The sequence below is a fragment of the Bos indicus genome, chromosome 4, assembly GCF_029378745.1.
Source record: "Bos indicus isolate NIAB-ARS_2022 breed Sahiwal x Tharparkar chromosome 4, NIAB-ARS_B.indTharparkar_mat_pri_1.0, whole genome shotgun sequence".
Taxonomy (NCBI): domain Eukaryota; kingdom Metazoa; phylum Chordata; class Mammalia; order Artiodactyla; family Bovidae; genus Bos; species Bos indicus.
Genome location: NC_091763.1, coordinates 28,884,774 through 28,911,324, shown reverse-complemented (window position 1 = coordinate 28,911,324; position 26,551 = coordinate 28,884,774). Strand labels below are relative to the sequence as shown.

General features: G+C 36.9%; 1 protein-coding gene across 1 annotated transcript in view; it reads left to right on the top strand.

The window, feature by feature from the left end:
* TMEM196 (transmembrane protein 196) overlaps window positions 1–26,551 on the top strand; it is a 309,179-nt gene that overhangs the window by 163,082 nt on the left and 119,546 nt on the right. The window contains exon 3 of the mRNA XM_070787568.1: window positions 14,409–14,502. Within this exon, the coding sequence (XP_070643669.1) occupies window positions 14,409–14,502 (94 nt within the window). The remainder of the gene's footprint in view (window positions 1–14,408; window positions 14,503–26,551) is intronic.

The following is a 26,551-nucleotide window of genomic DNA, read 5'->3' as shown; positions in this document are numbered from 1 at the left end:
TTAAAAGATTCTAATGAAAGTCATCCCATCACCTGATAAAGGTGTATTAAAGAGGAAGGGTTGGAAAATATAGCCCAGGGACTTAACCTAGGATTCTACCTACTTTTGTGTGGCCTATAAATGAAGAATTAAAATATAAAATGTAAAAGGACTATTAGCTCTTTGGCAATAACAGTTGTTTAGTTTTGCTTCTTGTGACCCAAAGACATAAACATTTAACATTTGGCTCTTAGAGAAAAAATTTTCTGACCAGTGGGCATAGCTGCAGTAGTAACACAAATGACTATTTTTTAAAAATTCTAAGAATGATACTTTAGATTGTCCAAAGTAAAGAATATAATTTTGAATCAAAGAAAAAAATATTACATCTCAGATATATTGATCCAGAAATAATAAATGAAAAATTGTATCCAAAGATAAACTAGATGGCCTACCATCACTAACAATACCAGAATTACTAAGCATTAAGAAAAATTAAACACAGAAAATGATAAAGAAATAACAGTGATTAAAAAGAGGAGGATGATACAGAAAGACCACACCCAACTAGAAATGCTGTCTCCAGAGCCACACTGGCCAAAAACTAAATAAATAGATGTGAATGTAGACCAATTATAATGGTGATGAAGTGGAGGAGAAAGAAGATGAGTACTCCTCAGAATAACCAGGATTTCCAGATGAGAAACCACCTGAGTTATATGAATAGGGCAGTCACCAGGTTAAAGTCATGAGAGGGACAACTGCAGCTCTTCTGTACTGATCATTTGTATATAAACACACTAATCATCTTTTTAAAATTCCCAAATGTATAGATTCAATAGATAAAAGATGTCCAGTAATCATAGGTGAATTTAGTCATTGGGAAGAACCTCACGAACCAAGCAGAGCAGGGTTGGAAGTATCTGTAATAAAAAGGAGCATATAATATCTTTACTAGATTGAACTGAGATTATTAATAACTCAGTAATAGTTCATAACTCATATTGATAAAATGTTAGTAATTTTAACAAGGTACTTACTGTAATACACTTTGTTATTCAGTCACTAAGTTGTGTCCAACTCTTTGTGACCCCATGGACTGCAGCACACCAGGCTTCCCTGTCTTTCACTATCTCCTAGAGTTTGCTAAGATTCATGTCCACTGAGTGATACTATCTAGCCTTCTCGTTTTCTGCTGTTCCCTTCTCCTTTTGCCTTCAATCTACCAGCATCAGGGTTTTTTCCAATGAACTGATTCTTCCCATCAAGTGGCCAAAGTACTGGAGCTTCAAGTTTAGCATCTGTCCTTCCAGTGAATATTCAGGGTTGATTTTCTTTAGGATTGACTAGTTGGATCTCCTTGCAGTCCAAGGGACTCTCAAGAGTCTTCTCCAGCACCACAGTTCAAAAGCATCAATTCTTGGGTGACCAACCTTCTTTATGGTCCAACTCTCACATCCATACATGATAACAGGAAAACCATAGCTTTGACTATATAGACTTTTGTTGGAAGCTGATGTCTCTGTTTTTTAATATGCCTTTTAGGTTTGATCATAGCTTTTCTTCCAAGAAGCAAGCCTCTTTTAATTTCATGGGTACAGTCACCATCCATAGTGATTCTGGAGCCCAAGAAAATAAAATCTGTCATTGTTGCCACTCCTCCCCCACCATCTATTTGCTATGAAGTGTTGAGACCAGATGCCATGATCTTGGTTTCTTTAATGTTGAGTTTTAAGGCACCTTTTCCACTCTCCTCTTTTATCCTCCTCAAGAGACTCTTTAGTTTCCCTTTACTTTCTGCTATTAGAGTGGCATCATCTGCATATCTGAGGTTTTTGATACTTCTCCTGACAATCTAGATTCTAGCCTGTGATTTGTCCAGTCCAGCATTGTGCATGATGTACTCTGCATGGAAGTTAAATAAGCAGGGTGACAATATATAGTCCTGACATATTCCTTTCCCAGTTTTGAACCAATCTGCTGTTCTACATTCAATTCTAATTTCTTGCTTCTTGACCTGCATACAGGTTTCTCAGGAGACAGGTAAGGTGATCTGGTATTCTTATCTCTTTAAGAATTTTCCAGTTCGTTGTGATCCACACAGTCAAAGGCTTTAGCATAGTCAATGAAGCAGAAGTAGATGTTTTTCTGGAATTCCCTTGCTTTCTCTATGATTCAAGGAAGGCAATTTGATCTCTGGCTCCTCTGCCTTTTCTAAAATGTCTTAATGAACTGGATAACCATGGTGGTGTGCTCACTCAGCTAGAGCCAGACATCCTAAAGTGTGAAGTCTAGTGGGCTTTAGGAAGCATTACTATGAACAAAGCCAGCAGAGGTGATGGAATTCCAGCTGATCTATTTAAAATCCTAAAAGATAATGCTCTTAAACTGCTGCACTTAATATGTGAGAAAATTTGGAAAACTCAGCAGTGACCACAGGGACTGGAAAGGGTCAGTTTGCATTCCAATCCCCAAAAAAGGATATTGCCAAAGAATTTTCAAACTCCTGTCCAGTTGTACTCATTTGACATGCTAGTAAGGTTATGTTCAAAATCCTATAAGCTAGGCTTCAGCAGTATGTGAACTGCTGCTTCCATATAACGTCCATATAATTTTTCATAACTTCTGTATAATTTTCATGATCATGAGAAACATTGTGGGCAATGGTCTTTAGCAGGGGAAAAAGTACAATAGGCAGAAATCTCAATACATTTCTTAAGAAGAATATGATTGCTCAAGAAAGGAAAAATATCCTCATCTGTTAAGCAGAAAACAATGGAAATGACTTTTCTAAAAGATTAAAGGAACTTGAAGTTGTATCATCTGTTGTTATAAAAATAACTTCTTACTTGGGGATCCTTATATAGGTTAATAAGAAAATCTCAACATTTTAAATGCATAAAAAAAGGATGAAAGAATATTACAGAGTCAAGCATATGTTACAATTTCTCTACCTCTGATCCCTGCACTGAAGTATAATGACTTTAAATTAAAGGATGTAACCTTAAGTAAGAATGGATCCTGGTCTTCATAGCTGTGACTGTTAGGATTCAGGCTTGAACTATATTGTCCATTTGGTTTTTTGAAGCAAAAAAATGGATTCACTTAATAGTCTGATACTCTCTATTAGAAAACGTTGGCACACGCCATTTATAAATAGCCACTGAGTTCTTAACTGACTCTACCTTTTGTTAATTTTAGAACTCAAGTGCCAGCCATACAAATACCAAGATAACAGGAGCTAAGAGATCTACTCAGGAGCTAAGAGAACTACTCAGGTTTTTCACCTTTTCCAGCTGTTGTTTTCCACTAGACTTCTTGGAGTTTTCCTTGTGATTCAAAGGTCAAGCGAGGATTTGAGGAAAGTGTATATCCTGGGTTGGAAACTCATTGCCTCTGGTGCCTTTCTTCTTAGGATTTCCCCCTTCAATGTATAGCTCATGTATTCTGATAACTCAACCTAATGAAATAGCAGGTTTCTGCTTGAATAATTCTTCCCCTGTGCCATATGAAGTGGGAAGTGCCTTTGGGGCAAAGGCAAATAAATATGGATCTGACCCAGTGGCCATTTATTCTTTCAAAAGTTGAAATATTCCATGACGCTCCCTGCCTTTGGACATTCTAAAGTGCCTTCAACTTGGTTTATATATTATTTTATAATTATTTGTAGGAGAGTTAGCCTTATATAAGCTATATATCTTTATCACATTCCGAACTCATTTTTTCTCCAATGGCATCTCTCCATAGCCTTCCAGCATTGAAAGTTCCTTTGGATTTGAATCCAGATGAATTTTTGTTCACTATCATGGTTAGCTTCGTCTTTTTGCTGTGATTTCAAAAAGATTTTCTCTTTATACTCAAGTAAACTGACTCGGTATCTCTTGGCACATATTGCCACATACCAGTTCATTCATTCTGCCAATATTTATAACCTATTAGTGCCAGCTCTTAAAAAGATTGTCAGGGATACAGCAGTGAACAAAACAATAAATTTTTATTAATATTATAATAGACCTATTTTATAGTTAAAAGAGAGAAAACAAAACAAAAATGTTTAAATGATCTTAGAAATAATAAGGCACAAGGGTTATAAGTGCTATGAGGGAAAACAAAGTGGAGAAGGATATTTTAGACTATGTTTTAGTGTTTTTTTTTTAAATTTCTTTCTTACTATCACTATCACTTTATAAATATACCATAACTGATAATAATTCAAAGTAGCATACCAGTTCCCTCCTCATGTTTATCTAGAAGAATCATAATTTATCAGTGGCATTAAATATATCACTCGCTTCTGTGGTGTTGTTGGGGTTTTTCTGGAGGTTTTTTTTTTTTTTTTAAGTAATATAATATCCTTCCACAAAAATTATCCCATGACTTTTAGGAAAGTTGACATTTCATATTTTATATTCTTCAGTCTTTGCATGAATATTCATCAGTTTTTCTTCAAGAAAATCCCCATGCTTGAATCTACATTTTTTTTACTGTGCTAAAAAAAAGTCAGCCTTTTTAGAAAAACAAATAAGGTGGTTTTGTTCACTTACAGTGAAACAAAGTGGAATTTAAAACCAAGTAGAAACAACTCCTTCCAGAGTTACCAGGACCCACTGATGCATGAACTATATTGGTCAGATAGCACGCTGAAAGAATGCCATGAAGCAATTTTCCTTGGCTTTGGAATAGACTACATGTTTACACATGTATATATATATGCATGCATGTGTGATATTAGCACATTTCCCAACAATTTGGCTTTCTTTTTGCTTTATGTTAAAAGTTAGTACTGATATATACATGAAACATCAGAGAATCAAAATTAATTATACATAGTGACAAGGAAGATTATCTTATTCTTAGTGATGAACAATATATTAATTGCTGTAGTTTTCATGTTTTAGTCTTAAATTAGCCTCTCCTTCTATCTGCCTCATATAATCTCTGTTCAACAATTCTTCATTTTAAAATAAGTTTTAAAATAGAGAAAGGTTAAACTAGAGAGAGGTTCCCTTGAAATCAAGTATTGTATCTGGGACTCCTGTGTAGGCTGCTGATTGCTCCCTTGCTGATTCTTCATCTACCTATCCTTCTCTTGCATTTTCCCTGCCTCCTCCTCCTTTTGCCTTTTCTATCTCTGGACAAGGAAAAGTCAAAGTTCTGTCACCTTTCACTGACTCTCAGGCTGCGTCCACATTATACTAGAAACAGCTCTGTCAATTCAGCTGAACATCTGGTCAATTCAGTCACACCATGAGTTTAAAAGATGTCTGTTCTAAATCTATTGATTGGTTACATAAGATGAAGTTGTAAAAGTGATAACACGGAATAGATATAAACAGTCTGACTCAGTCTGAGCTTGAGCCATTTAGGAGCACAGACTGTTAGCCCAGGCTTGAGCCAGTTAGGAGCACAGACCTGTTAGACACCAATGAGCCCAGTTCCAGGCTCCGTTCATTGTCCTGTTTCAATGTTTCCTGATTTACCTCTACCACAATGCCCTGAAGCTGAGGGGGATTCTGCAACGCTATTCTTTTCTTTTATTTGTCTCAGTTTCAAAAAGTGATGGGTGAAGATAAGAATGCAGGGTCTTCTGAACTTCAGAATCACAGTATTACGGAACAATAAGGCAGGAGTAGAAGCTGGTGTTTAGCCTATCCATTTCCAAAGTTTGGTCAGTGAATTTCTAGCATTTTCCTGGAGTTATCTCAGAGGCTAATAGGTTTGTGTGTGTGTTCAAGGTGGGTGGGAGTAGGAGGTGGGAAGTGTGACTTAAAGGATGCTTAATAGACTGTACTTTCTACCTCTCCTGGGGGCACAAAGGCCCACTCCCATACACATGTAGAAACATACACCCATTTCATGCACTGGTTCTGGTTTTATCAGTTTTATCTAGCATAGTGCCCAAAGGGATTATTTTTTAGAACATTTCTTCTAAGAAAATATTTTAGCGCCAATGATTTAGTTCAGATCTGTCATTTTACAGACAGAGGTAGCCACAGGGCTGTGACTGTCCCAGGGTAATGCTACTATTTAAAGTTCATTCTATACCTTCCATCACTGAAGAAAAGCTTGCTCACTCAGTAATTGAACTGAATCATAAGAACTTTCTGGGGCACAGATCTCTGTATAAATAGGTAAACTAAAGAAAAGACAAAATTGTTCATTTAGGTAATGTGCTCACTGCAGAGGCAGAAATTGCTCTTGTTACCTGTTCAGCTTCCATCACATACTCACTTCATTAGGTCTAAATACTCACTCATTCATTCCTTACAAAAAGTTGATCATGTATATACCATGCACCTAATGTTGAAGTCATGAATATGAGAGAAAAAATAATATAATCTCTACCTTTATAAAGCTTACATTTTACTGATAAACTGATACCTAAAATTATCTGTATATGTACTTGAAGGCATACATGTTTTTCATTTGAGCTATAATAAAAAATAGCTACTATTTTTTGAAAGTTAGGTTTTGTATCAAGCTATATTAGATGTATAAGATATACATACTTATTATTCTATAAGATAGTTAATGTTTCCATTTTACAGGCGCTTAGAGGGTCGTGTGCATGTGTGTTATTCTGCAGTTGCGTCCGACTCGCGCTGACCACGTGGACTAAAGACTGACGGGTTTCTCTGTCCATGGGATTTCCCAGTCAAGAATACTGAAGTGTTACAATGCCCTCCTCCAGGGGATTTACCTGACCTAAGGATTGAACCTGTGTCTCTTATGACTCCTGCATTGGAAAGTGGGTTCTTTACCACTAGCACCACTTGGGAAACCCCACTAAATAACATATCTAAGACTTTACAACCAACTGAATGCTTAATCTTGGAGTGAAATTCAGATTGGTCCATTTCTAAACTCTTAGCTAGGTGTGAGGGACTTTCTGTCTAAGAATCACTAATAAAAGTTTTATAAGAAGAACATTTTGGTTTTGAATTGACACATTGGGGAAGGTAAGGGGAAAGCGTAAATAGATGTAGTGTTATGTTTAGGTTTGAACATTTAAAAAGGCAATAGGAATGTTAGAAACGTAACATTTTAGCTATTCCATATTTTTACCAACAAATTATGCCTTAAAAAGCAAAGTTCTGAATAATAATCAAATGCCTTTCAAATGGGCCCAAGTATTAACATATGTAAATCTATAATGAACCAGTGAGGCAACCCTGGAATTTCAGCTTCTGGAAATTAAATACTAATGGCACAACTTTGCTCCACAAATGTATTTGCAAACCGTAGCTAAATCATGGCTCTTTGAACATATTAACGCTTTTATTTTCTTTTGCTGTCAGTTCTTGGTATTCAGTATTAGCAGGAAACAATTACAGATGATTAGTTAAGCCTCTATCTCCAGGCACCTAAAATAACTCCTATGTTTATAAAGGGAATGACTCGATAAGCAACTAAAAGAAAAAAATAATTTCAAGGACTGATGAGAAGATTTTCTAGATTCCTTTTTTTTTTAAACCATGATTTGAAAACAGCTTAATCTAACATTAAAATGACATTAATCTAGCCTCTAAATTTTGCATTTATAAGTGTACGAGTCCATGTTTCATATAGCCTTAATATGTTTACTATGATACTTGGTACAGTTTATGTCTTATAATTATACATTTTTGTTCATATGAAATAACATTTTTTATTATCAGTGGTATGATATTTAAATAGATCTCAATTATACAGTTGATAATGTTTATTTTATCAAATTAATATATTATTGACTGTAGACAAATTATCATTTTATATATTCCTTAAAAAAAAGGCACTGCTGGTTCAGCTATAATTCGGTATCTCTTAGCATTTTATATTATCCTTAAAAAATATTTTGAATGTATTTAGACATGAATTTTTAATCATGTATCACTCTTATGCCTATATGAAGAGAAAAATATAAGCAAAACAATTTGCTTCACTTTTCACTTTTATGCACTGGAGAAGGAAATGGCAACCCACTCCAGTGTTCTTGCCTGGAGAATCCCAGGCACGGGGGAGCCTGGCGGGCTGCCATCTATGGGGTCACACAGAGTCGGGCACAACTGAAGCAACTTAGCAGCAGCAGCAGAGTCTTGTTTTTGGCTGTTACCTCCAAGTACACAAAACTGTGTGGAAGCATGAGTGCAATGCCTTCAGATCGTGCCCGCAGTGCATATGGGAAGCACACAGAATAAAATAGGTCCATAGCATGAGTATCACAGTTCACAATGGAGTCATGCAGAAAAAGCTTTTCCCCCAGCTCCCAAAGCAGGTACACTTTGCCCTTCATATTCACAGGTTACACATCCATAGATTCAACCAACCATTAAACCATAAAGTTCCAAAAAGCAAAATTACAAATTTCTGTGTGCTGGCAACTATTTATGTAGCGTTTTCATTGCATTATGTATCGTAAGTAACCTAGAGATGATTTTGCAGCTAGATGAAAAGTCGTAAATGGTGTACTAGAGGCAGTGGTTAATTCTATTATGCATCTAATAAATGTGGGCCTTAGAGTATGTATCTCAAACCAAATATGTGCATTTGAACAAATGAAGGATTTTGTTAAAATCAAATTCTGATTTGGTAGGTCTGGGATGAGGACTGAGAGTCTGCATGTCTGATAAGTTCTCTGGTGTCCCCCAAACTGCTGGTCTGCAAGCTACACTATACATAAGGAGCAAGGCTTTAACTAGAGCATCCTCTTCCCCTTACTGGATTTGAAACCTCTAGTCTTCTCTACATGTTTAACTCTACTGGTCAAGTTTTCTGTTTTGTTATGAATTGAATTGTGTCCCCTCCAAAAGAGATGTTGCTGACCTAGCTCTCAGTAGCTGTGAGTGTGACAGTATAGGAAAATAGGGTCCTTACAGATGTAATCAAGTTAAGATGAGGTCATTAGGATGCACCTCAATCGACACAACTGGTGCCCTGATGAGAAGAGGGGAATTTGAACATAAAAACTCAAAGGGAGAGCACCACGTGAAAACTGAGGTAGAGATTGGAGTCACGCATCTGCAAAACATGGCGTGCCAAGGATCACTGGATGTCCCTAGAAGCTGAGAGAGAGGCATGGGGCAAAGTCTCAGGGTTCTATGATAGAACCAACCCAAATGACACCATTGTTTTGGACTTCTAGCTTTCAGAACTGTGTGACAAATTTCTGTGGTTTTAAGCCTGAAATACTTTGTTGCAAAAGACCTAGGAAATGAATATACTTTTGTATGTTGTAATGTCATATTGCTATGATATTTAGCATAAAACTTACCCATGAGAGAATGGAAGAAGACAGATGAATATTTTTTTCCTTTTCTTTGTAAATAGTAAAGGGATTTAAAATGATTCATATCTTATCACCCACACAATTTTTTTTTTTAAATCAGTGAATCATTGATTACCTAGAATGTCAAGAATGTTTGACTTCATCATGAAAGTTGAGCATGAGAAGTCTTTATGGGGATTTTTTTTTTCTGACATAACAATTTACTTTGTTTTCTACCCAACTACCCCCTTTGCACTGATAATAGCAGAATGACCTAAAACTGCCCCATGGGCTACAAAACTGCTGATATAGTTATGCTTTTAAGAAATCAGGCCTTAATTTTTCTGATTCAAAAATTATAAAGATATTGAGTATATTTTTTCCCCTTTTTGGTAGTGAATCAAACAGACATCAGTTCACTGAAACTCTCTATTCTTGTTCTATTCCTGCTGTTTCCTGGTGCTTTCACAGAGGTATAGCTGTGTAGGCAAAGAAGGATGAAATAATTTTTCTTCTCTCAGTTGCATGGAAAACAACTATTGTCCTTTTTTCTATAGAAAGGGGGACATTTGGTGGAATTAAATAAGAAATCCAAGGTAATATAGCATTAAGAACATTTTTCCCTTTAATATCCAAATAACCATCCTGGAGGGAACATGATAACACATTTTCATAATTTAAATACAAGTGATTAATTGCAACAATGAAATCGATATTTGTTGTTCTTATTGTTTTGGAAAAGTGCCTATCACTAAATACTTTTCTAATTGAACACATAAGCACTGGTAAAAGACATCATTTTATTTCAAGTGGCACTTTGCAGCTAGGGGAAAAAAAGAGGAAAAATAATAAACTGTGCCTGTGGGAATAGATTATGCCAAGGAAGAACAAGAAACTAAATTCAACTTAATTTATGGATATTGGGTTCTTTCTATTGATCTTTGGTGACTATATTTAACTCAAAGCATTTTGCCCTGGATTTTCCTATAATAATGAATGGCGGCCTAAGCATGGCACCTGAATCGGTTTAGCTTCTGAAGTAGATGCTGCGCAGCACCCGTTCAGGATGGAGGCTCTCTGCCTTTCAGGCACTGGGAATCTTGGCTGCTTGGGGCTGTCAACCAAGTCCTTCTGTTGATGTTGACGCATCCAAGGCCACACCTGCTCTCGGGAGGGTTGGAGAGGCAGCCTCTATCCAGTGACTGGTCAATGTAGGGCATCAAGTCCCAAACTCTCTGCCTCAAAGTGAGACAACCCTGAATCCCCAGCTCCCTGTGGGGATGGTCCAAGACCTTGGTTGTAATTGGATCACAGTTCACCATGCATCCTGTGTTCTTCACTGACTAAATGATGTTGATCCTAGGAATGCTTCCAGCAAAAATCTCAGAATCTCAGTGTGTTTTTCAGGTAACCAAGTTTCAACCGCTTATAAATTAAAGCAACACAATATAAATAGTCAAGGATACTGAGTAGTGATAGTGAATACTGGTAGTAATACTAAATACTGATAGTGAAGGACTCTGATACTTGATCTAATATGTATGTTAGATAAAATAATGATCTCCCCAAAGATGTCTACGTGCTGATCCCTGAAACCTGTGAATATGCTGCCTTCCATGTCAAAGGGACTTTGGAGATGTGATTATCATTAGGATCTCCAAATAGGTAAATTATACTGGATTATCCACACAAATCCAATAATGTCAAGGGGCTTTAAAGTGGAGAAAGGAGGCAGAATAAATCAGAGAAAGATATGTGACAATGGAAACAAAGTCAGAATCATAAATACGAGAAGGTCTCAAACCATTGTTGCTGGCTTTTAAGATAGAGAAAGGAAGCCAAAAGCCAAGGAATGCAGGGCAGCCTCTAGAAACTGAGAAGTCAGAGCCTCCAGCCTCCAGAAAGAGATGCACCTGACACTTTGATTTTAGGAATTCTATCCCAAAGAACTGTAAAGTAATATCTTTGTGTTCTTTTAAGCCATGAAGTCTGTGGTCTTTTGTTAGAACAGCAATAGCAAATGCCACAGTATATTTCCTATGCATGTTCAGTTGTGTAAACTATGAAACTAGCATCATTATTTCGTGGTCACTAACACTGGGTAAAACGGCCTGCCTGGGGAACTGAACTTGCTCTGCGTCCATTCTTCCCTGTCTGCCCATCTGGTGATCACACTTTATTCTCAACCCTGAATGTTGACAGTGTGATTTATAGCCAGCAGGATCATACATGGCTTTGTCTTGAAAATGAACCGCAAATTCAAAACACAGTGGTGTTCGAATGAGAGTGTTATAGTCTTTGTAGTTTTTTTGGACCTGGGTTCAAATCCCAGCACCATAATTTACTGGCTTAGTGGCCATAGTCAGTTGTCCAGCTGCTCTGAGCCACCTTTCCTCATTTAGAAAATTAGAGTTTTATGTGTGTGTGTGTGTATTATGGAGTTGTTATGAGTATTTAATTACATGTTCTTACACATTGGTGCAGAACAGGAACTTAATAAACATTAATTATTTATGTCATTACAACATGGTTCAATGACTCGTTCATTCAAGAAATATTTCTTGAGTCCTTACTGTGTGCTAAGACTTGTTTTCCCAACTTGCTGAATGATCACATAGAGATAGAACTTAAATTTGTCTTCAACATTTAAGAAGCCTAGGTAACAGGTACAATACCTGTTACTGTATCCACAACTAACATGTCTTTAACATTTAATAAATGAATTAATTCATTAAGAAATGGCTTGGACAATTTTTATTCAGTGTGAACTGACCGTGTTACCCAGTGGATTATGAAAATACCTTGGACCGGCCCCAAATATGTAAAACACACACAGAGCAACTAAAGAATATAGCATTTTCCCAAGAGTGCTTGGGGAAAAAATGTGATTGTAGTAGACTTCATTGAAAATGCAGGAGAAAACTCTAGAACATTTGAGGTTATGACCTAATATGTATTTTTACCCTTAGGTTATTTGATTAGACCAGCATATGCACATTCAGTGTTTCATTAAAAGGCACATTCCTGCTCAGAGACATAACAGATATATTTGCAGTAAAAGAATTTTATTTATTTTCATATTACAAAGTCTGCCAGAACCACATGGAAAAAGACCAAAGGATTTATTACCTTTAAAATCCATTCATCTAGTTTTGAAAGATTTTCTCAAAATACCAGTTGAAATGATGTTGTTACTTTCAGTTCTTACTGAAGTGCCTATAATTAAAGTCATCAAAGAAACAATTATCAAAATATAAGACAAAGAAGAGTATAATTATATAAGTTCAATAAATTATATGCAAAGAAATGCCTTTTAATGCAGATTATTAAAAAAAGGAATTTGCAGTAACTATTTTGTGAAATGTAAAGAGTCATTATAGGAGTGAATTTAGGTTTAGTGTTTGATTATACGTAAGCTTTAAACATTCTTTTTTTTTTTTTTAAACAAAGAAAGGACCCAGCAAAATCAAACGTGTAAGGGTAAAGAAATAGTAGAAAATATTTTCCTTAGTTGGCTTGTGTTACCATAGTTAAAGTCTCCGTTCTCAGTGGAGAATACTGCCATTAATAGATGCGAACAGAGTTAACATAATTCTTTAGGTATTTCAGCAGATTCCAAAACCAATTCCACAGTATTATACAGTTAAGGCCAATGTAAATTATTTATAAAATTACAAAGAGAAGTGACACAGCCTTCAAAATATGCTTGTGAGACTTCTCATTTTATAAAAAAGAAAGTTGAAGTCTGAAGTGATATACTACAATCCAAATGATGAGTCATCCCAAATTAGAAGACCCAGTATTTAGTTCCGGGCCCTTGTTTTTGATTGCTAATGTGTTGTCTAAATTCATCGCCACCTTACTTAACAAGCTTTGTTCAAAATGCCTTCTGACTATTTTCCAATATCCAGTTCACATTCAAGTGAGATTTGCTTCTAAAGTTTCCTGGGAATGTGCCTCAAGATTTTGAAAGTAATTCTAAATAAAAGTAACAGAATGTTTCCAAGGCAAGTCAGCACTGTCTAGAGCAACACTATCCAGTAAAAATATTTTCTAATAGATACATTGAAAAAGTAAAAAGAAACAGATGAATAAATTTTAGTAATCATGTGTGTAACTCAATATATCAAACATAATTATTTCAACACGTAATAAATGGTAAAAAATTAACAATATTTTATAGTCTTGTATTCATACTCAGTCTTCGAAATCAGTGTGGATTTTATATTTATAGCATGTATCCATTTAGACTAGACTTATTTCAAGTGCTCAGTAGATAATTGTGCCATGTGGCTCCCACATTGGACAACATGGATCTAGAGTGATAACCATTTAAATTCTGCATTAAAATTAAACTACTTTAATCTAATTATAAGCATGAATAACTTTGAATAAATAAAACAACTGGCAATTTTTATTCCCTAAATATTAGAAATCACTCTATATTTATATTCTGGATTTCATATTGCATGTATATTGAATTTCTTGTGTTTCTTCTCTTTTGCTTTTATTTGTCTCTTTCTTCTTTTCTGCCGTGTCTGAGAGAATTCCTCTAACTTCCCTTTTAGTTCATTGGCTTAATTTCCATAGTATGTAATAAATTCTTCAAGGTATCTATTGCATATTTAAATTTGATTTTTTTTTTTTTTTTTTACTGAGGCACTGTTTCTTGAGCTCAGATGATTCTCTGATAGATTTATAGAGTAAATTAACACTTCAATCTCCCTGATATTATAAAATGTTCATTATATATTGGACTTATTTCATTTGATTACTTAGAATACATTTCCCTTCTTTAATACTGTGTAATCTTTGTATAATATTTGATTGGTAATTTGTTTCACAGTGCTGTGGCACAAATATGGAGTACATGTGTGGAGGTCATCAGAGTGGCAACATATCTCTGGCATGAACAATATGTAAATGCCCCATTTTCTCAAGTGCTGAACATCTTTAGTGTAAAACATGATACTAGAACTCTACATAGTGCAAGGTCTTCGTTATAAAGAAGACTGTAATCAAACCCAATGAAAACTAGGCTGACTCTGCTGTCAGATGTGTACATTCTTGTCAGTGTGCCTAAGGACAGAAAATAACATCCCCAACTTTGCAAAAGCATGTTGTATGTTTTGTATCTTCTTCTTAATAAATGTGGTATATTTGGTCTAAATTTTTATTTTAACAGACCACCTGGTAAACCAGATAACCAGATGCTGTTCAGCGAACACTTAACTGTGATCTCTGAAAGTCACCAGTTGATGAACAGCCAACTGGATCAGGTCAGTTTAAAATGATTGGTTTGGTCTTTTTGCCCACTGCTTTCTGAATCCTTATGAAGGAAAGTCTGCAACTTTGTTACCGTCATGTAAGTACCTATTAGATGTTATGTGGTTTTCTGTTAAGAATAGTTCTTATCAAAAGGGAAAAAAGAATGTTTCTCTTTTGTTTTATTTGGTGGTTTATGTTACTTGTGTGGTGTGGAGAGGAAGTATCTAGTTAGGACTAGATACTAACTAACTAGATGCTAAGTCTAAGAAGCAGGCTGAGGAGTCTCCCAGTCTCTGATTCGTTTGCCTGACTGTGCGGGAGGTGTGCCTGAGGCAGATGGCTGTTCCTCTTCCAGGACTGGTTGAATCACCACAGCTTAGATATGGTCACGATTGTCTGTCTCCACCACATCCTGCAATAGATGCTCACTGTTTCTGCTTTGGCTGTTGTCTCCTACCCGTCGTGGGGTCCTCTCCATGTAGCAGTGACTGCCCGGTGTTCCACAACATTATGAACCAGACACAGACAAGTAAACTCTAAGGGTTTTCATTGACCAAATGGTAAATTTCCATTCCATGAGGGAAAGGCAAGAAAAGATTTTTAAAGCCTTGATATTACAAAATGCTTCCTGGTGTCATTTCAGTGGTGATTCTTCCTATCATATTGCAATCCAACAAGATTCCATTAAATAAGGTCAAAGGTGTATAAATGTCCTGTTATCTGGTTCCTCTGCAGTCTCCATCCTTGGACCACAAGTACAGCATTATATTTGAGATGACCTTGGATTACATTGATCCTATAGATCCCAGGGGATGTGTTCCTGCAGGAAGTCATAAATGAAACATCTGTAACTCCATTCCTGCTACCTTCATAGGTGTAACTGAGATGGCAGAAATACTCTAAAATGTTTACTAGCTTCCAATAAGCAAAAGTCATTAAACAAATGTTTTCCCACTCACAGAAAATATTCATCTTAAAAACATGTTGGCAAATTAGATCAGTCCTTTACAAAAAAAAAAAAAAAAAAAAAGCCCAAAGGATTTAAATTTTGCACTTGAATTTACATGTTTGCTAATTCATACCAATTATATTTTAAGTGTAAGCATCCTATAATCAATACTTTATCTTCATTATTTTAGCCTTCGAAGTTTTAACTAATAGTCTTCTACATTTTCAAATATGATAGTTATTCTTTTATTTTGTATTTATATAATAATGTAAAGGAATTTAGAAAGGAGGAAAGTTTAGTGTTAAATGGAATGAAAATCCTAAGTTGAAAAACATGCTAAAGAGCACAATTCTTGACTTTTTCATCAGCTCCAATTTCAAATATTGGTTTCATGATAACTTTACTCTTCCTTTTCTCTGCCTTGAGAGAAAGGCTGGAAATATTTTAATATAATGAAGTCTTGTATTCTCTCTTTCAATTGATTCTCAGAAAATGCACAGTCTCATTGTATGCCCAACACGCAGAATTCTTTCAAGGTGTTGGTGTTTTCTTCAGGCATGCATTTAATAATATGAAAACTGCTTGATTACTAAAAGACTGAACTCAGAAAAGAAACTGATTTCATCTTCTCAGATCTGTGGTTTCATTTGTAAAATGCTGAAAATGTATATTCCCTATGCATGAAAAATAGCCTGACACATAATCTTTTATTTACTCAACACAGAGTTTCCTGTTTTGAATCTGTGGATTCTAATAGGATCAAATTGTTTTCCCTTGTGATGATCTTTTAATGAGGATGCTGTGTAATTGGAGGAGTAATTGATTCAAAACAAATGGGAGTCTCTGAAAATATGTTAAAAAGAATTCCTGAAACTGTTTACCTAAATGACTCCAAGATTATACTTTATATTCTAAATGAAGATAAAAACAAAACATGATGCTATTTTTTGCTCAAAATATTTTAAAGCGTTGTATTTGAGGCCCATTGAAAGAAGAGCTGGTTGAAAGCTGTTTGTGAGGATTGCAGCAACAGAAGCCTAAGTGTAGAGTTCAGGTGGAATGAACAGGGATGTCAAAAAAAGGCTTCTGTCAGGAGGAAAATTCTCAACCCTGATAGTTCTCACTTTCAATTACAGTACAGATTGAGTATCAAGAAAAGGCTGCAATGAAATTCAAGTGCTATACTCAGCTGACAGCTATTCTTGTGTTGCTTTCTCTTGTAGCAAATTAGTCCTTCCAGGACCTATCTGTTGTGTAAAAAGTCTTGCATTTATGCATGTTGATTTTCCTTCTTTGCAGTGTGTTATTATATGTGACAAACTAATTTTTCCCTTGAGTTTGTTTTGTATGACAAAGTAGGATTCTGGACATTCAATATTAAATGCCTTGCTGTTTGTTACATTTCCTATAACTTCCAAACAAGCTTGAAATATGAGAAATATACATAAGACTATCTAAAGGATGATGAATCTTAATAGATCATCATCTATTAAGATGCAGAAATAGATCAGCAAATACCATTAATATTCCACTCTACTAAACCAAAGGAAAAGCCATTAAGATAAAGCTCAGCAGAAGGTGAATATTTTCCCTTCAATTTAAGTATATAATTATTCTATAACTGTAGGTATTTAAACTATATGCTATTATTTCATTTGCAGTTATATATGCCAGTGTAGTAAAACTCAGTGATAAAGGAAATTATTTTTTTAATTAAAAAATTTATTTTCTCTTTGGCCACGTGGGGTCTTCATTGCTGCAGCTGGCTTCCTCTAGTTGCAGTGGGCAAGGGCTGCTCTTTGCTGCAGTATGCTGGCTTCTTCTTGCAGTGGCTTCTCTCAACTGCAGAGCATGGGCTCTAGAGTGTGCGGGTTCAGTAGTTGTGGTGCATGGGCTTAGTTGCTTTACAGCCTGTGAAATCTTCCCGGACCAGGAATTGAACCCATGCCCACTCCATTGGCAGGCAGATTCTTAACCACTGGGTCACGAGGAAAGTCCCACGGAATTTTATTGAAATGTTTCTTATCTCTAATTTTCGGGCAAGGGGACAAAAGTAAAAGAAACAAATTAATCCAAGAATTCTTTTTTTAAATATAGGCATTTGTAAGTGTAGTGAAACTTTACATTTGCCCTTCAACAACACATGAGACTGACTACGTAAAAATATAGCATGATGACACTAAGTCCTTGATTAGTTAATAAAAGTTAACTATGCTTAATATTTATTCTTTGTTACTATGACAATAAAGCAATAAAATAGCTGATAGATAAGAGATCCAACCAGTCCATCCTAAAGGAGATCAGTCCTGGGTGTTCATTGGAAGGATTGATGTTAAAGCTGAAACTCCAATACTTTGGCCACCTCATCCCAAGAGCTGACTCATCTGAAAATACCCTGATGCTGGGAAAGATTGAGGACAGGAGGAGAAGGGGACAACAGAGGATGAGATGATTCAATGGCATCACTGACTCAATGGACATGAGTTTGGGTAAACTCTGGGAGTTGGTGATGGACAGGGAGGCCTGGCATGCTGCAGTTCATGGGGTCGCAAAGAGTCGGACATGACTGAGTGACTGAACTGAACTGAATTTTAGTCAGAAGGTTTGAAACCAAAGGGTAGCACAGAATTTATCAACAAAATTAAACTAAGCATGCTACTCAGTTGAGGTTTAAAATGGTACTGGACATTGAGACTTATTATCTTTTAAGGTTATTTTCATTGAATTACATGAAGTTAACTATGTATTTCAGAATATGAATTTTTTTCAGCCAAAATTATGTAAAGGGTAAACACATGGGCTCATAACTGATGAGTATAATAAAATATTTTTCTCTTGACCTTTTCTATTTTATCTAGTTTCACCATCTATTTGAGGAAAAGCTCCTAAAAAGCCATTTAATAAATAATAGAGTATCCCTTTCCAAAATGCACAGTCCTAAGGATTTAGGATGTGGTACTGAGGATTAGAAAGAATCTACTTAGGAGGGAAATTATACAGCAATTAAAGCACTCAACCACTACAAATTCTATGTGGGGTTTTAAAAAGGGATTCTATTTAATTCCCTAAATACTGCAGTATTAAAACTTGGAGTATGATGTTACCAAAGAGATTCTATTATTAAAAAGAGTGGTAAAACCCAGTTACCAGTATGAGAGAATGACACTAACATTTTAAAGGATAACCAGATTACCCAATATTATTAAAGTCAATAGTAAACAGAATAGAAAGTAAGCAAAGGAATGCATTTATCTTGTACAGCTGGAAAAATATCTTTATAGTTTGAATTCCCAAGTTATGGAATTTATACACATATAAACACATATCCTTTTTATTAACTCATTCACAGAGACCAGTTCAATATATTTGAAAATTAACACTAGTTATACTATCAGTAACTCAGCTCTATAAATTTTAATCCTAGCATAACGAGGAATCATTACCAGGGAAAAATAATATTTTAAAATAAATTTCTTGCATTTTCAATGTTTAATAAGCCTTTAGATGGAATTTGGATTCTTCCGTTATTTAGCTTATTCAGATAAACCAAAACATCTTTGAAAGACTAAATTATTTAAGTCTAAGAGCCAACCTAAACAAATTTTGACCTTTCATATCTGAAACTTCCTGTTCTCGATGTTGTTCCGTTGCTAAGTCATCTCTGACTCTTTACAAGCCCATAAACTGCTGCAGGCCAGGTTTCCTTGTCCTTCACTACTTCCCAGAGTTTGCTCAAACTCATGAGTCGGTGATGCCATCCAACCATCTCATCCTCTGTCATCCCCTTCTTTCCCTGCCTTCAATATTTCCCAGCATCAGGGTGTTTTCAGGGAGTCAGCTCTTCACATCAGGCGGCCGAAGTACTGGAGCTCCAGCATCAGTCCTTCCAATGAATATTCAGGGTTGATTTCCTTTAGGATTGAGTGGCTGGATATCTCCTTGCTGTCCGAGGGACTCTCAAGAGTCCTCTCTAGCACCACAACCCAAAGCATCAATTCTTTGGCACTCAGCTTTGTTTGGTCCAAATCTCAGATCCATACATGACTACTGGAAGAGCCATAGCTTTGACTATATGGATCCTTGTTGACAAAGTGACATCTCTGTTTTTTTTTTTTTTTTTTTTATAGTTTTTTTTAATTATTATTATTATTTTTTTTTACTTTACAATATTGTATTGGTTTTGCCATATATCAACATGCATCCACCACGGGTGTACATGTGTTCCCCATCCTGAACCGCCCTCCCACCTCCCTCCCCATACCACCCCTCTGGGTCATCCCAGTGCACCAGCCCCAAGCTTCCTATATCCTGCAACGAACCTGGACTGGCGATTCATTTCTTATATGATATTATACATGTTTCAATGCCATTCTCCCAAATCATCCCCCCACCTCCCTCTCCCACAGAGTCCAAAAGACTGTTCTATACATCTGTGTCTCTTTTGCTGTCTTGCATACAGGGTTGTCATTACCATCTTTCTAAATTCCATATATATGCATTAGTACACTGTATTGGTGTTTTTCTTTCCTGCTTACTTCACTCTGTATAATAGGCTCCAGTTTCATCCACCTCATTAGAACTGATTCAAATATATTCTTTTTAATGGCTGAGTAATACTCCATTGTGTATATGTACCACAGCTTTCTTATCCATTCATCTGCTTTTTAATACACTGTCTAGGTTTGTCATAGGTTTTCTTCCAAGGAGCAAGTGTCTTAATTTTGTGGCTGTAGTTTCTGTCTACAGTGATTTTTGAGAACCAAGAAAATAAAATCTGTCACTATTTCCAATTTTCCTCATTTATTTGCATGAAGTGATGGGACTTGATGCCATGATCTTCATATTTTTTCTTTAATGTTGAATTTTAAACCAGCTATTTTAAACTCTTTTCTTTCATTCTCATCAAGAGATTCTTTAGTTCCTCTTCAGTTTCTGCCCTTAGAGTGATATCATCTACATATCTGATAACTCTCCTGGCAATACTGATTTCAACTAGTGCTTCATCCAGCCTGGCATTTCGCATGATTTACTCAGCCTATAAGTTAAATAAGTAGGGTGACAATATACACCCTTGACATACTCCTTTCTCAATTTTGAACCAGTCTGTTGTTCCACACTCCAGTGCTAACTGTAGCTTCTTGACCTGCACACAGGTTTCTCAGGAGGCAGGTAAGGTGGTCTGGTATTCCCATCTCTTTCAAAATTTTCCACATTTTATTGTGATCCACACAGCATAGTCGTTAGCATAATCGATGAAGAAGACATAGATGTTTTTTCTGGAATTCTCTTGCTTTCTGTATGACCCAGTAGGTTTTATAAATTTTATCTCTGGTTCCTCAGCCTTTTCTAGTTCCAGATTGTACATTTGGAAGTTCTCAGTTCATGTACTATTGAACCCTAGCATTACCTTGAGCATGTGAAATGAAGTGAAGTGAAAGTCGTTCAGTCGTGTCCGTCTCTTTGCGACTGCATAGGCTATACAGTCCATGGAATCCTCCAGGCCAGAATACTGGAGTGGGTAACCTTTCCCTTCTCCAGGGGATCTTCCCAACCCAGGGATCATGCCCAGGTCTCCGGCACTGCAGGCAGATTCTTTACCATCTGAGCCACAAGGGAAGCCCTGAGCATGTGAAGTGAGTGCAATTGTAAGATAGTTTGACCATTCTGTGGCATTGCTTTTCTTTGGGATTGGAATGATAACTTACCTTTTCCAGTTCTGTGCCACTGCTGTGTATGTGCTGTGTTTAGTTGCTCAGTTGTGTCCAACTCTTTCCAGAGCCCATGGACTCCAGCCTGCCAGGCTCCTCTGTCCTTGGGGATTCTCCATGCAAGAAAACTGGAGTAGGTTGCCATGCCCTCCTCCAGGGGACCTTCCCAACCCAGGGATCGAAGCCAGGTCTCCTGCATTGCAGGAGGATTTTTTTTTTTTTTTTACCGTCTGAGCCTCCAGGGAAGCCAAGTTTTCTAAATTTGCTGCCATATTGAGAACAGCACTTTAGTAGCAGCATCTTTTAGGATGTAAAATACATGAGCTAGAATTCCATCACCTCCACTAGCTTTGATCATAGTAATGCTTCCCAAGACCCACTTGACTTCACACTCCAAGATGTCTGATTCTAGGTGAGTGACCTCATCATCATGGTTATCTGCATCATTAAGACCTTTTTTGTACAGTTGTTCTATATATTCTTGCCATGTCTTCTTAATCTGTTCTGCTCCTAAGGTCCTTGCCATTTCTGTCATTTATAGTGCCCATCTTTGTATGATATGTTCCCTGGGTATCTCCAGTTTCCTTGAGGAAATCTCTAGTCTCCCATTTTATTGTTTGCTTCTATTTCTTTGCATTGTTCACTTAAGATGGCTTTCTATCTCTCTCTGCTATTCTTTGGCATCATTGTCAACAAAAGAGTCCCAAAATGCAGTACTTAGATGCAGTCTCAAAAATGATAGAATGATCTCTGTTCGTTTTCAAGGCAAACCATTCAATATCATGGTAATCTAAGTCTATGCCTCGACCAGTAATGCTGAAGAAGCTGAAGTTGAACGGTTCTATGAAGACCTACAAGCCTTCTAGAACTAACACCCAAAAAAGATGTCCTTTTCATTATAGGAGACTGGAATGCAAAAGTAGGAAGTCAAGAAACACCTGGAGTAACAGGTAGTTTGGCCTTGGAGTACAGAATGAAGCAGGGCAAAGGTTAACAGAGTTTTGCCAAAAACACACTGGGCATAGCAGACATCCTCTTCCAACAACACAAGAGAAGACTCTACACATGGGCATCACCAGATGGTCAACACCGAAATCAGACTGATTATATTCTTTGCAGCCAAAGATGGAGAAGCTCTATATAGTCAGCAAAAACAAGACCAGGAGCTGACTGTGGCTCAGATCACGAACTCCTTATTGCCAAATTTAGACTTAAATTGAAGAAAGTAGGGAAAACCACTAGACCATTCAGGTATGCCCTAAATCATATCCCTTATGATTATACAATGGAAGTGAGAAATAGACTTAAGGGACTAGATCTGGTAGACAAAGTGCCTGATGAACTATGGGCGGAGGTTCATGACATTGTACAGGAGGCATGGAGCAAGAACATCCTCAAGAAAAAGAAATACAAAAGAGCAAAATGGTTGTCTGAGGAGGCCTTACAAATAGCTGTGAAAAAAAAAGAGAGAAGTGAAAAGCAAAAGAGAAAAGCAAAGACATACCCATTTGAATGCAGAGTTCCAAAGAGCAGCAAGGAGAGATAAGAAAGCCTTCCTCAGTAATCAGTGCAAAGAAATAGAGGAAAACAGTAGAATGGGAAAGACTAGAGATCTCTTCAAGAAAATTAGAGATACCAAGGGAATATTTCATGCAAAGGTGGGCTCAATAAGGGACAGAAATGGTATGCACCTAACAGAAGCAAAATATGTTAAGAAGAGGTGGCAAGAATACACAGAAGAACTGTACAAAAAAGATCTTCATGACCCAGATAATCATGATGGTGTCATCACTCACCTAGAGCCAGACATCCTGGAATGTGAAGTCAACTGGGCCTAAGGAAGTATCATTATGAACAAAGCTAGTGGAGATGGTGGAATTCCAGTTGAGCTATTTCAAATCCTAAAAGATGGTGCTGTGAAAGTGCTGCACTCAATAAGCCAGCAAATTTGGAAAACTCAGCCGTGGCCACAGAACTGGAAAAGGTCAGTTTTCATTCCAATCCCAAACAAAGGCAATGCAAAGAATGCTTAAACTACCACACAATTGCACTCATCTCAAACATTAATAAACTAATGCTCAGAATTCTCCAAGCCAGGCTTCAGTAATACGCGAACTGTGAACTTCCAGATGTTCAAGCTGGTTTTAGAAAAGGCAGAGGAACCAGAGATCAAATTGCCAAAATCCACTGGATCATCGAAAAAGCAAGAGTTCCAGAAAAACATCTATTTCTGCTTTATTGACGATGCCAAAGCCTTTGACTGTGTGGATTACAATAAACTGTGTAAAATTCTGAAAGAGATGGGAATACCAGACCACCTGACCTCCTCTTGAGAAACCTGTATGCAGGTCAGGAAGCAACAGTTAGAACTGGACATGGAATAACAGACTGGTTCCAAATAGGAAAAGGAGTACGTCAAGGCTGTATATTGTCACCCTGCTTATTTAACTTCTATGAAGAGTACATCATGAGAAATGCTAGGCTGGAAGAAGCACAAGCTGGAATCAAGAGTGCCAGGAGAAATATAAATAACCTCAGATGACACCACCCTTATGGCAAAAAGTGAAGAAGAACTAAAGGGCCTCTTGATGAAAGTGAAAGAGGAGAGTGAAAAAGTTGGCTTAAAGCTCAACATTCAGAAAACAAAGATCATGGCATCTGGTCCCATCACTTCATGGCAAATACGTGGAGAAACAGTGAAAACAGCGGCTGACTTTATTTTTCTGGGCTCCAAAATCACTGCAGATAGTGACTGCAGCCATGAAATTAAAAGACACTTACTCCTGGAAGGAATGTTATGACCAACCTGGACAGCATATTAAAAAGCAGAGACATTACTTTGCCAACAAGGTCCATCTAGTCAAAGCTGTGGTTTTTCCATTAGACATGTATGGATGTGAGAGTTGGATTATAAAGAAAGCTGAGTGCGAAGAGTTGATGCTTTTGACCTGTGGTGTTGAAGAACACTCTTGAGAGTCCCTTGGACTACAAGAAGGTCCAACCAGTCCATCCTAAAGGAGATCAGTCCTGAGTGTGGATTGGAGGGACTGATGTTGAAGCTGAAACTCCAATACTGTGCCTACCTGATGCAAAGAGCTGACTTATTTGAAAAGACCCTGATGCTGGGAAAGATTGGGGGCAGGAGGAGAAGGAGACGGCAGAGGATGAGATGGTAGATGGTATTACCAACTCAATGGAGATGAGTTTGAGCAACTTCTGGCAGTTGGTGATGGATAGGGAGGCCTGGAAGGCTGTGGTCCATGGGATCGCAAAGAGTTAGACATGACTGAGCAACTGAACTGAACTGACCTGCATTCAAATGGGTATATCTTTCCGTTTCTCTTATGCCTTTCATGTCTTTTCTTTTCCCAGATATTTGTAAGGTGTCTTCAGATAAGCACTCTGCCTTCATGTATTTCTTTTTCTTAGGTATGCTTTTGGTCCTCTCCTCCTGTACAGTGTTATGAAGCTCTGTCCATAAAGTTTTAGACACTCTGTCTGCCAGATCTAATAATCCCTTGAATCTATTTATCACCTCCAGTGTAAAATTATAAGGGATTTGACAGGTCATACCTGGATGGTCTGGTGTTTTCCCCTACTTTCTTCTACTTAAGCCTGAATTTGGTAATAAGGGGTTCATGTTCTGAGCTGCAGTCAGCTCCAGGTCTTGGTTTTGCTACTGTACAGAGATTCTCCATTTTCAGCTACAAAGAATATAATCAGTCTGATTTTGGTATTGACCATCTGGTGATCTCCATGTGTAGAGTCATCTCTTGTATTGTTTGAAGATGGCGTTTGTTATGACCAGTGTGTTCTCCTGGCACAACTGTTAGCCTTTGCCCTGCTTCATTTTGTACTCCAAGGCCAAACTTGTCTGTTACTCCAGGTGTCTCTTGACTTCCTACTTTAGCATTCCAATCCCTTATGTTGAAAAGGACATTTTGGGGCAGATTTAGTTCTAGAAGTTCTTGTAGATCTTCATAGAACCATTCAACTTCAGCTTCTTCAGCATTAGTAGTTAGGGCATAGACTTGGATTACTGTGATGCTGAATGGTTTGCCTTGAATACAAACTGAGATCAGTATGTTGTTTTTGAGATTGCACCCAAGTACTGATTTTTGGATTTGTTATATCAGACTTATTTATAGAAAATAAGCAACATAATTGAAAATTAGGACATTATAAGGAGAACAAACTGTATTTAGTCCATTGAAGAAGCTTATCAAAAAAATTAACATGCAAAGCATTTTTATTGTAAAATTTTCAAATAATACAAAGCTTAATGTTCCATTAAGGAGCAGACTCAATTAAACCTGTTTATAATTTTATATCTTATAGTTTCCACTGGAAAATCATCTCTATAATTATAGGCTTGTTCTTTCATTAGATGTAAATATACAATATATATTCATGTATCTTCAATATGCAACTTGGGAAAAAAGAGTGCTTTGGCTCTTTGAAATAGTAGGGATTTTTTTTTTTTAAACAGAAATTCCAATATCTGAGAGGGATTTAAGTCTGCTTTGTTGTTACATGCCATAGATTTGGGAAAGTTTCTGACAAGAGTGTAGATATCAAAGAACCAGACTACTAATTTTCATTTCTGTACTGACAGATATAAAGATAAAAGTTGAGTCACGTTTGTCAAGTAACATAGATCCTCTTTTGATTTTCCTTTTCTTCAGTCCATGAGCTTAGTAATAGGTGCTGTAAAAATACATATTGACATTTTTAAAAAGGTACAAAGACTATCAATCTTATTAATCTTTGGGAATAACACAATCTAAAAAGGAGGTCAGGGGCATCCTATTTCAACCAAGCTCATGGTGATGATGCCTTTGTAAGAGCACAAGACATTACTGACCTCAGCCTGGTTTGTATTTGAGAATATTCTATATATTCCTTATGACACCTCAAATTCAATTAAAAAACAAAACAAAACACTGCTCTAGGGAGGTATAGCAATATACCAGAATGTGGCTTTTTTACCCAGTTCCATAATTGCAGTTTATTTCTGTCTTTGACTTCAGTACTATTGATGAGGTTAGGAATACTTGGCTTATGTTCCATATTTTCATACTGTCAGATGACTCTCAAGTCATTATAGCTCTCTCTGCTGCGGCTAAGTCGCTTCAGTCGTGTCCGACTCTGTGTGACCCCATAGACGGCAGCCCACCAGGCTCCCCCGTCCCTGGGATTCTCCAGGCAAGAACACTGGAGTGGGTTGCCATTTCCTTCTCCAGTGCGTGAAAGTGAAAAGTGAAAGCGAAGTCACTCAGTCGTGTCAGACTCTTCGCGACCCCATGGACCACGGCCTACCAGGTTCCTCCATCCATGGGATTCTCCAGGCAAGAGTACTGGAGTGGGTTGCCATTGCCTTCTCCATAGCTATTTCTACTTTTA